General features: G+C 33.4%; 2 protein-coding genes across 2 annotated transcripts; one reads left to right on the top strand and one right to left on the bottom strand.

The window, feature by feature from the left end:
- Positions 1-2239: 2239 nt before the first annotated feature.
- On the bottom strand, positions 2240-3442 carry LOC133203531 (slit homolog 2 protein-like). Its single transcript, XM_061339304.1, has one exon. The coding sequence runs from the start codon at positions 3440-3442 to the stop codon at positions 2240-2242; it is 1203 nt and encodes a 400-aa protein (XP_061195288.1).
- A 1102-nt stretch (positions 3443-4544) lies between these two features.
- Positions 4545-10678, top strand: LOC133203578 (EKC/KEOPS complex subunit TPRKB-like). The gene is made up of 4 exons (XM_061339348.1): positions 4545-4745; positions 4885-5007; positions 7344-7517; positions 10191-10678. The coding sequence occupies exons 1-4, from the start codon at positions 4602-4604 to the stop codon at positions 10281-10283; spliced, it is 534 nt and encodes a 177-aa protein (XP_061195332.1). The 5' UTR covers positions 4545-4601; the 3' UTR covers positions 10284-10678.
- Positions 10679-12782: the final 2104 nt, after the last annotated feature.

Here is a 12782-nt window from a genome sequence, read left to right as displayed (position 1 = left end):
CATAAGTATTCCTTTTTAAGGAAGTGATGGGGAAGTGCAATAGTCAGGTGTCAAACTTGTGGCCTATGAAATAGCAACAGGATGTACAGAATAGTCAATTACCTAATAAACAAATAAACTAATTGTATCGGTTAATGAATCTATCTGCCGCAGTTCATTATGGACTTCTGAATTAAAATGTACATTCTTATTAAGCAGTATAATCAAAATAAGTCCCTTAATATGCCTACGGCATAACAAATGATAAAACGCAGGGACTAATTTTGATAAGTATGTATTGGATAAAGAATACGAGAGAATGACAAAAACAGTAAGTCAAAACATGGAGTAGAATGCATAAGAATTTGACATTCTCATCACTGAGATGAAAAGCGAACTTGAAGAGATGAAAGTCCAGTATATGGAAATTATAAAGGAAAACTTGACTGAACATATTCAAGAAACTTTAAAAGCTTTGAATTAAGAAAATCGAAACATCAAAAGAGATGTCTTTGACCTTGGAATACATTTCTAAAATCCATGAATTCAGGTGTCTTTGACCTTGGAATACATTTCTAAAATCCATGAATTCAGGAAGCTCCGATCCCAAAATTCATGTATGAAATGTAAATTGCCAGTATATATATTCAGTCCAAAAACATTAAACAGATAAGAGATCTCCACGCTTTTGCTGCTTTCACACCATTACTATCTACATCAACAGAGTTAAGTTCCCAATCTCTGAAGAATTAGACCTTACTCGAAGAACTGTTGAAAGAACCAGAGCTTATCATGTCTTTGAATACAGGATATGGAAACCTCCGAGCTGTTAGGAGTCATCTGGGTAAGTGGATTGCCAGTGCTATAAAATGTTTCAGCATCGAAAGTTCGACCTCAAAACCAGTCAGATGCTCTAGTTTTTGATTGACAATATCTTTGTGGTTTTTGGAGACCAGGTCTTCCAACAATCTATTGGAATTCCCATGGGTACCAATTGCGCCCCGTTATTAGCAGACCTATTTTTGTATTCATATGAAGCAGAATGTGTTCAAAATCTTATATGTGAAAAGAAGAAAACACTTGCTGTGGCCTTCAACTCGACATTTAGATATATCGACGACGTATATTCAATTAAGAATGGTTATTTCCATCCTTTTGTCGATACGATATATCCCGGTTGATATTAACAGGCGTTAAATATAAGAGCAAAATAAAAACAACTAAAATTCACTTTGTGTGGTTAAATCCATAAATACATTTGAAAGAAAATGTCAGTAGGATATAAACATGTTTATAAATGCTACTTAAGAAAGCCATACTTCTCAAAATTCCTAAGACATAACAACTGTTCAGAGTATTCTTGAAAATAGGCCAAAGGTCATGGTCAGATAGACTGTAAAGCTGATATTTTGAACATGTCTTATGACAAGCAGTGCACTTGCCAAATAGCATAAACTAACCTCTAAAAAGTCAATCAAAATTTATGTCTGTGTATATCTGCACTACGGTGTATTTTGAAAAATAGGTCAACGGTCAAATTTAAAGGCCAGAAGGTCGATAACCCTGCCTTTCTTCCAAGCAATACATATACATGAGCAAATATCAAATTCCTACCTTTAACAGTTCTCAATATATAAGGTGTGACAGACGGACAGAGGGACGGACGAGACAAACACCGCGGGCAAAGTGATCCCTAAGTGTCGCTCTGCTCTGAAGGCGACACAGAAACATCATTCAGAGGATTTGATTTCATGACTCTAGCTTTTTCATAGAAATATATTCCTGTTCAAAATCATGGTCGTAAATACTCAGTATATACCTAATAGTAATTACACCTAATTTGACAGATAGACGACGGAAATAGAAAGAAATTGACAATTTTTCTTAAAAACGTTTTCACTAAAATTATCAATTTCTTGATTATTGATTTTTTTTCTGATCTGGGGTGTCAAAACCCAATTGCAAGGACGCCAAACATAGAAAAAATTGTAATGGCCTAATCTTTTTATAAAACTTAATAAATTTGACGTACATATATGGAATAATCTGACATATCTCTCATCCCCTCTACCCCCATATTTATTGGCCGCATTGTTTTGAATTGGATTTCTAGTCTAAAGGAACTTATCTTCAGTTCCAAATCTCAGTTGTTCTTCAGATGATGTGTGTAAGTAAAGTAAGCTCAAAACGGCGCATTATCAAGCAAAACAAGTTATCAAATTTTAATGCAAAAAAATCTATATGAATATTTAAAAGTTGATTAGTTTTCATTGCACACAAAATCAGTCGGTTTCAGCACATCCCATGCCTTGCCAGCTACTGCAGGTGGTCCGCTACACACAATAAGGTGCGGGTCCTGAATCACATTAGGAGACGTATCCATTTTCTCTCTCAACCATCTTAAATTGCAGTCACAGTACCACGGATTCGAGTCGATGAAAAGCGAATTCAGTTTGGTGAGATATTTCGAGTCAAGGACCTCCGGTTTCAGTGTGGTTAACATATTGCTCTGTAGCCACAGAGAGCCTACGTTCTTTAGAGGATACAAAGCCCCCACCTCTATTTTACTGATATTGTTGAGGTCTAGATACAGCGTGTCCACACTGGAGAGACCAATGAAGGTATTGTTGGTCAAAGTAGATCTTATGTGATCCTGCATAAAATCTAAAAGAGTGAGTTGCTCTAGTCCAAAAAAGGCATTGTCTTCTATAGTTTCCACAGCACCTTGCCAAAACGCAAGGGTTTGGAGATTGGTGTAGTCTTTGAATGCGAAAGAGTGCAAGGTTTTAATTTGATTGCCCACGTAACAGAGATGCTGAATACCAGCGGGAATATTCCGAAGAACACTTTGCATTTGGTTGAATCGGAAATCAATGGACTGAATACTCCTACATTTAGAAAACACATTCGGTGGAAAACTTGCATCTGTCAGTTTGTTGAAGCCGATGTACAGTGTTGTCATATTAACCAGTGGATCAAAAGTTTCGGGTTGGATTTTAAAAATTTTATTATTTGAAAGGTCGAGGTAGTCGATCATTGGGTAGAGTACAAAGCTATCTGATTGAAGCGTTTTCAGCTTTCCGTAATACATTCTGTATGTGATCAGCTTCTTGGGGAGCTCTTTGGGAATAGTGGTATAATCTGTCCGTGACAAATCCACGTCTGTCAGACTCGGAAGGTCAAGGGCACCTGACTCAATAGACCCCTCCTTCAAGGGTGCTCCTGAAGCATCGAGTGCCGTCAAATTGATGAGTTTTGCAAATGAATTTCTTTTAATCTGATGAATTGGGTTATCGCCAATGTAGAGAATACGTGTGTCTGTTGGAATGTTACCTGGAATCTGGGATATTCCTGTTCCATTACAGAAGACTTGACCTGGAGGTCGACAGTAACACGGAGATGGACACGGTTGACCTTTTACGGTCACGGTCCACAGCACACAAATAATGAGAAATATAGTCATAGCTGTGTTGATGAAAATGTTAATCTGAAAAGAAGAGTTGTCAGGGCTATTGGAGAATTTCTGAAATATTTGTTGCAAAAAATAACAAATTCTTTAAACTGAAAAGTAAAAATTAAAGAAAATTTAAAGTTATTTTATTATGTTACCTCTAGCCGGATAGGCCCTGAGTTAGCAACGATTATTTTATTTTGATAAAAATGATAATATGCAGCACAGATCTAGAGTGAACAAATATTTACATGTACGTACCCCTTTATCTGATACAGTGTGTGGTAATCTGTTCTTATTGAGCGGGTAAACAATCTTTTACAAGAATATTAATTGAAATCGCAATTAAAACCACAGAATTATTTTTCATAAATTTTGATAAAAAGTTGCATTGAATAGGTATGATGCCGTTGTCAATATAATATCACGTCTTCCCATGCAGTAAAAATTGAAATGCATGGTTCTTTCTTTCAGAAAAAAAGACACACATGTATGCAATGTAGTAAAATAAATGTGTACTGTTCTTTGACAATATTTGCCATCTTCATTAGGAAATGCTTCGCGGACTGCACTGGTGCACTGTTTTTTGTTTTTTTTTTTATTTGTGAATGTATACTCTGAGAAACGAAAATGCGAATACCATGCATGCATGCACATTTCTAAGAAAACGAAGAAAAGACGTGTACAGATAAATTTTAATTACTATTATTTCAAGATTACCAGGCCCGTAGGAAGCAATTTCAGTTGGAGGGGGGCACTATCAACTACCAAGAATTCCTTGACAAGCAAAAAAAAAAAAGGGGGGAGGGTTATCAGACGTTATTTTTGAAGGGTCAAAAGCATAATTATTGTAGCTAAGCTTTCTAGAGTATTCCTTATATCGGCAAAATTATTGCCCCCCCCCCCCCCGGTTCAGGACTACAGCCATGCTTACGCACATCAATATTCGATATCGGACACCATGCATTCTACCCTATGCATTCACATACTCTACATCCCGTGTCCGTTTTTTTTAAAATCCCGTTCAACTATCCGGAAATATTTGTAGTGTTTCGTGAGGTTCTTAATTTACCGTTCTATATGTGCTTTCCAGTGTGATTTTCAACAACATGGCCATGATCAGATAATATATAATGTGAGACAATTTGTTTTCTCACAAGTTTAATGTACAATGGCAGCTGAGGTCATTCCGTGTGGACTTTATCCAGAATGCAGCATGACTTTGATGCTATTTTCTAACGTCGAAAATGCGACAGAAATTCGAAAATCTGTCATGAGTGGAGAATTTGAAGCAGCACTCCTGAAAACATCAATGGTACAGAACGATACACAGATTAAATTGTCCAATTTTTACCTTTAATTAACATTTTTTTTTCAAATCATGAGAACCTTTAATCAACAATCTGAACAAAGCAAATTATTTCCTAAGTAATCCATATGGTATTTTCTTACAGATTTTAGAGCCATTCCAAGTGATTGTTGCTGCAAACAGGGCTATTCATCTTCACAGAGTTAACAAAATGATGACCAAAAATGTACACTCTGAAGTTTTGTTTAGTCTTTCCCCAAGTAAAAATGTAAGTAGTTTTAAGACCATTAATATCCTGTGGCAATATGTAAAGTTACTCATTATTACAGTCTGTATTTCACAAAGTATTAAAAAAAAGTACAATGAAATGCAGTTTTAAATTAATGCATGAGAATCAAGTTGACAAATGGATTAAGTGTGATATCCATAACATAACACACAAAACACAATAAGCCCTAACCTTAACAGTGGTTAAGAAAATTTTTTTTAGCTGATATTGGTACATAGATTTCATGATATATTGTTACACAGATTTCAAGTTAGCTTTTGTTAATGAATGGTCAGTAGAATTGTATCCAGTCAACTCGTACCCAAACTGACTTGTACCCAAACCCAGAGTCAACTCGTACCCAAAGCTCAAATGTCAAAAATTAAATCATAAGAAGAAACAATTAATTGTTTTCAAGGGTAAATATATAGTTTGTATGATTCTTGTATTTTATTTCTTAATGTGTATTGTTAATGACTATATAAATAGTTCTATTTTCTCTGATTTTATCACACTATAAGATAACAAAAACATAAAAACAACAACATACAAACAACAAATTGTGAAACGTAAATTTTACACTTTAAAAATCTTCTTTTTTTTCAGGTAAGTAATAAACTTTATGGATATTACCATAATAAACTTTGCAAATTTTATGGCATTATATAGTGTTGACTCTTTGGGTACGACTCGGTTTGGGTACGACTCGGTTTGGGTACGAGCTGACTGTAAATCAGTAGAATATCTCACATACTATGTTTTCTAACTTCATGTAATTCCCATATATTCAAAAGCAATAATATTGATGTTGTCTAGATTTTTTTTTATAACATACACAGGGCTCCCCAGTTAATATCTATTGCATGCAGGTCTGGTAAAAAGACCCTGTTCCAATAGAAAATTGCATCAGATTCTTTTTTTTCCATCCAGATTAAGATAAAAAGTTCTAAATGACTAGCAGATTGAATTTTTCAGTACTCTTTAAAATAAATCTTGAATATTGAGACTATATGTAATATTGATTCTACTACGGTTATTGCCGAGATCAAAGAAATGCCGCGGACATTATTCTCCAATAAATCACGAACGTCATCAAAAAATTATCAGATCAGAAACACATGTCAAATCTGTACAGTTGAAATAAATATTTCACTGTATAATCTAATACTTATTTAGACCACATCGATGTGTCGTCTTCCGCAGTCTAAACGTGTGTATTGCCTGAATCAGCTGATAAATATCCATTTTTATAGCCAAATGGGGCTGTTGTACGGACCTCCCCACAACATTTACACTCCCGTGATTTTACTGATAAATCAATGAAAAAGACAACTGATTTTGTTATTTTTCATTCATAAAAATTAATCAATCTATGTTATAAGCAAATTTATAAATAATTAAAGGATATTTTTAATCCAACAAAAGTTAAAATCGTCTGCATTTTATGCAATCGATGGACCCTCTGGTGTTAAATGGAACAGCGGAATTGCGACATGGTGACCTAATTCGTTTCTCGTTAGAGAAAACGATCAACTGTATTTTAGAGCCGTTAGTAGAATAGAAATAAAGTCCTTGTTGTCGTGAATGATGCAGGATAACCTCCTCGGTCTCGAAATGTTGTCTGAAATATAAAAGCCTCGGCTAACGCCTCGGCTTTTATATTTCAGACAACATTTCTCGACCTCGGAGGTTATCCTGCAACATTCACGATAACGTGGACTTTATTTCTTAAATAAAGATGTGAATAGATGATAAGGCTATAATTTGTCTTTACTCTGAAGTAAAACATGATCATATCGATAAATCATTGCTATTCATAAATTTTGCTATCTTTTTAATCTAAAATTTCCAATATTGAAAGGGTAGAGGATCCTTTACCAATAAGGGGCAATTAACCCCTGATACAAGGTGTGGAATGAATGGAAAGAGCAGGTTGACACAAACACAAAGATGTGGAATTAATAATTACCCTTAGGCTTAGGAATAGACTGTGGTATTTTATAAAAGTATGTCATGGATACTCTTTGTAGATTGCCTCCTTTAACCAGAAATATTACATATTAAATAGCCATGATTTAAAATAAAAGTGTAAATTCTAGCTTTCAGTTAACTCTAACCATTATGTTTTACTATCTGCATGTAAAATCTTTTGAGAGCCCAGGCAACACAATACTGCAGGGGTGTTAGATAATAAATACGTGTTGTTGTTTTTTTTTTGTCATTAGACCCATAATTGAAATGAAAATAACTTGAAATTTGGAAAGTATGTCTTACCAATTAAAAATGATAGTTAAAAGCACTTTGTTTTCATTTTTTATCAGTATAACTTAAAATAGATTTCAGATTCCTTTCGTAAGTTTGGTCTAGCAGACAGTGAGACCTCCATGTTTGTGGTTATAGTCAATGATACAGATGGTGCCACATGTCAGGCAGTGAGGAACAAGGTTAAAGGTCAACTTACAAATATAAATGAGGTCGGGAAACACTCAGATTTACCAACAATCAAGAAGGTCAGTTTTGTTTCCGTAGATATTCCTTAGGTATTTATTTTCAGAAAACAGTGTTGACACAGGGCTCAACATTAACTTTAAAACAAACAAGCTATAGACCAATCGGACTAGTATTTGAAAATTTTACTGGTTCAATTTACATTGTTTGCAGAAAATATACTGATTTATGGGATTGAATTTCGTGGTTGATGCACATACATGATACTGAACTTTGTCATTTTAAAACTTCATTGAGGACCTGAATTTGAGTGTCCCTTCATTCCACAAAGACTACAGAGATCCAGATAATTTTTCACCTCAAAGTGTATTTACTCCTTGATTTTCAAATCAATGCAGATTTTGATATTTAGCAAAATAATCAAAAAGTATTTTGTTAACCTATTGCTCTTTTGACATCTAATGCGATTTTTAGCTTGTTATCGAAATAAGTGTTTTTCAGAGAAGAATGTAAAAAATAAAGGACATTTTTCGCATTTATCAATTAGCTTAATGGAATTTTTAAAAAAAATTGTCAACTTTAAGCTACATGTATAACTGAGAAACATTTCGTTTCTTTCGCCAGAAAGACCATACGGTAGGCAAAGCTACCAAGGGCACATAGAACTCCATTTAAGATTAGGCCTATATCGATCGTAGCAAGAGTTACCAAGAAAAATATCCTTCCTTTGGCCAGACAAAATTAATCTTTAGATTATCATCCCCACCTGCCCCTCTCAAAATGTCCCGCCACGTTGTTTTTGTTCTTGTTTTGTTTTTTGTTATCAAAAATATATATTAGGTTTTGCTATATAAATTGTTGGCATCGAGGTAAAAGTTTTGGAGTTGCTCCCCGTTTGCATTAAAAGTTGCGAGGCGCTATATATAGCAAAGGAGCATGTGGAAAGCAAAAAACAATTATTTTCATACAGTTAATAAAGGTTGTCGGCGTACTTTAGATGATGTTATTGCTCGGGAAAATGATAAATACAGTGTATATAAGAACTGTTTAATAAACAGTGATAAAGGATAAAATAGGCACCATGCATGTTTTGCGCAATTTTGACAATATCGACGTGTACACGTCAAGAACGAAAATTAGGATGTTATATGAACAGTGGAAATCTGTAATATTTTCAGAAAAAATATGAGTATTTAATATTCAAATCTTTCTCTCGAACTGGAAATCGGCCTAGGTTATTCCGAATACGCTTATAAATCAAAATTTCCTTTTGATATAAATTCAAACACTGAGCTGACATCAATTCACATAATTAGTTAAATCGTACTTGTATCATTCAATCCATTGTACGCAGTACTTTTGTAGTGTAATGCTTATTTATGATTGCTAATGCATAATTGTACACCTTGTTTTAATTTTTAATGCGTATTTTGACAACTTAAATGCATACTTCTGCAAATATGCACCTAATCTGGAGCTCTGGACTACAAAAATACTTTTAAAGTGATTATAGATTAAAAATAAATTCTTTTTACTGATAAAAATGATGAAAACTTTCTAATACAACACCTGTACAATCTGTTGTACTGTGAATTCTGACCCTTATATTTATTCCCATTTTACTATATTTCATTTTCTTTACACTGTGTAATACAACATCCTGTCTATTCTAACAGTGACGGACCCAAAATTTGTCTTCCAGTGCATGATGGATTAGACAGGCCGGTTTCACTGTAATATAATTTAAAACAATTTTGAATACAATTTTTCACCATTTTACAAATTTTCCAGAATCTTGTATAAGGGGTGTTGACAGAGGCGTATGTGGGAGCATAGTGGAAATGACAATTCTTGATAGAGAATGAAATATTGACATGAAAAAATCCCTATGGTTGAATAATGACATTATCAATAAATTGATGGTAATCACAAGTTGGTCTTTTTGAAAAAAAATTTATATTATCAACTGAATTTCTTATTGTTGAATTCAAGAAAAATATCAAAAAGGGAGATATGTCATATTTCAACTCACTTTTGTTCAAGGCCTGGTTAAATTAAAATGTAAACTGTGCAACATGCAGTTTTAATATGACCGAGCAGGAAGGATAACTCTGGGAAGAGTTTAAACTGTACACACATGGCAGCAAGATTGGTAAATTATTGATGTGTATACTACATGTAAAATAGTGTAAATAAATGTCTCATAATCCATTAACTATTACAACCGTACAATAACATCAGTAGAGTTTTCCTAACAAATCTTTTCATGATTATATTTTTCATCAGGATCGAAATGTGAAAGTGAAACCTAATCTAACACATAGATAAAACAAGAAAGCACATAAGATTGAATCATCCTAAAATAATACTTTTGCTTCATTTGTATTTCAGTATATTTTTACACGACCAGTTAGGATACCTTGACGCAAAATAAACTAGACCAAACCAAACTTTTACTAGTCTGAGTTGGTTGGACTTCCTTAATGTTGAGCCCTGTGAAATTGTCATAAAAATGATGAAAAATAAGGAATTGAAACTAATCTCATACTTTTCACAAAATGAATCTTTCAAAGCAAGAATTAATTTGGTATAAATGACAATACATTGTATTGTAAAGCTCAGTTTTATGCAGTCATGATGTACTTGAGGTATGTAGACTTAACTTAACTATCAAATTAAAAATAATATTAGGCAGACTGAAATTTCCAGAGGATATTTCTTTTCTTTCTTTGAAGGTTTACAAGATTTCCGACACTGAGCTGTCAGCCTGTAGTCCAGTTGAAGCCATTGTATCAAGAATCTCCAGTAAAGACATTGTCACAGTGTGACCTTCAAAGACCTCATTATCCTTATCTCTCCTAGTGGTACCATAAATGTGACATTTGTGAACATTTACTGAATATAAGGAAAATTGTGAAAGTTTTTTTAAATATATGTATTAAAGTGTGAATTTCATAGGAAATATGTCCAATTGTGAATTTTTGGACAAATTGGCCAAGTTCTGTAAAGAAATGATAAGATGTGAATTTCTAAAGAAATATCTACAAATTGATTAGTTCAACAATAGTCAGTACTTCTTACATGGAGTCAAACTAGCTGTATTGAGAGACTATTTGCTTTATGTTGTTGTAAATATTTACCTTTATTAAGCAGCTACCTGTCTGCATCATAGTTTTACTTCTGTACCAGAAAACAATGTATTAATAAAATAACTTTCTGTGTACTTTTTTGGTCATTTAATTAATACAGTTGTCATATATAGCTCATAGAAACAGTTGATTGTATTTCTGATTATGGCTAGCGATTTTTATTTCTGTGGAAGAGAACTGTTCCACTATAATTTCTTAGAGTCAATACATGCAGTATCTTTAAGGAATGCCGCTTAAAAATTTTGGGAAATGAAATGCAGCCAATAAGGAAGTGACAGAGCTCATTATATTAATTCAATACATGTAGATGCATTAATTCAAATCAATTTAATTGATTCCAAGCCTTTGGAAATTTTACATCTATAAATGAAATTATGCCAGGGATCAGACAAGGATTGCACCTAGCTGTTCCTTTAAATTTTTGATGAATCATCCAACTACATTATGTATAACCTAAATTAATTTCCAATAGGAAATGAATCTGCATGGCTGAGACACAGCACAATTAAACTCTTTTAAAGGATCAATATTTTTTCTTCATAATTAGTGCATTAAAGATGTAGCACATTTTTTTTCTTTTAAAAAAATCTATTATGGCTTACAACTATAAGGTGCTATGCATAACTATTACACGAGTTATCGCCCTTGATACGGAGTCGATCTGCAGAGAGAGTAAACGACATCTATGAGGCGCGGGCAGGGACCTTTAGGACAGGATATGTTTTACTAATTATGTAAGTATAATATGGAAAAACACACTGTTGTATCATGCGTATAAAGAGACATGTAATACATAGTAAATCGATAACATTCATTAGGCAATGCAGATCGGCAGCTGCAACTGTCTGACTCGAATTTCCTCTTTCCATAGGTGTATCGTGCGGTAGGTGTGGCATGTGGTATAGCCTTAGTATTATTACTTTGATAATTGGTGTATTGTGTGGGTACGTTTTGATGCTCTCCTTTGAGCTTAAAAGAGATAGACTTCATTATGGCATAATGAGTCGAAAACGGGAATATTTATTAGTGGTGCACCATGTATTTATGTTAATCCGAGATTCCTCTGAGCAGTCTAGACGAACTCCAAAAACGGCGTGAACTCCAAAAAAGAAGTCTTTGGCTCCATCATGCATTGCGGCAAAATGGCGTCCGATGTAAACAAACAATGGATATCCGTTCGCTTTCTTCAAATATACAACCACTAAATGGCTATATTTATTACACTGTGACTTTATTTTAATTTTTTTGAATGAATAATTAAACATTTTAAATTATATAGTAGATATTGACTTATTTGTCGCTTCCAACTCTTGCATTAAATAGTGATTTTGGATATACGACATCGAATTCAATAATGCAGGTAGGAATTAATTTTTTAATTAATATATTGTCTCCTTGATTTAAAATTTATGTCGTTCTTACAATAAAGATGCCTAAATTTTATTTTAAAGACACCCAAATTGTATTTATTTAATCAGAAAATGCACAGTTTTCACCACGGAGCAGAGATATTAACGTTCATTTTTAGAAAACCTGTTGTGACGTTAATTTTTTGAAAGAATGATTTTTTAAGTTTTCAAATTGATAGATAATGGTTTTAAAATGTTTTCATGATAATATCTGTTCGTATTGGATAAAAAAAATCGGTAAATAACGATGGTGAGAACTCATGCTTTCAATTCAGATGTCGAACACAATTAAAATACCGAAATAATAATAAATTTGTAAAATGTGTAAAAGTTTTTACAGATACAATATAAATTGTTCCATTTTAAATATATTTCCCTTTTTTAAGCATGATTAATTCTCAAACGTATAATTTTCTCACATAATTGATCTGACTTGAAACGTCAACTTTGAAAGTAAATATCTCTTTATTTGCAAATAGAATCTAAAATCTGACAAATACGATCTCTTCCGAAACCTTTTATTTAGCATTTCTGAGTACTGGTATAATTGCCATACTTTCCAAGACTTTGCACGGACAGTTTTTGTAGACGCATCATTTTTGCTGAAAAATCGCCATTTTTTGTGTGTCTGCGCATGTGCGAACTCTTTTTTCGGAGTCTTTTTCTGTCTCAATTTCTTACTTCCGGAAACGCTGTTTTTGGAGTTCTTCTAGACTGCTGAGTAACCCCTGCTTTTATATTTTGATATCTCCCCTGCACATGTCAAAAT

This window comes from Saccostrea echinata, unplaced genomic scaffold, assembly GCF_033153115.1.
Source record: "Saccostrea echinata isolate AGI-Se365-2 ecotype Australia unplaced genomic scaffold, CSIRO_AGI_Sech_v1 ptg000051l, whole genome shotgun sequence".
NCBI classification, from domain to species: Eukaryota; Metazoa; Mollusca; class Bivalvia; order Ostreida; family Ostreidae; genus Saccostrea; species Saccostrea echinata.
Note: the sequence above shows the minus strand (reverse complement) of the source record. Positions and strands in the feature narration are given on the sequence as shown.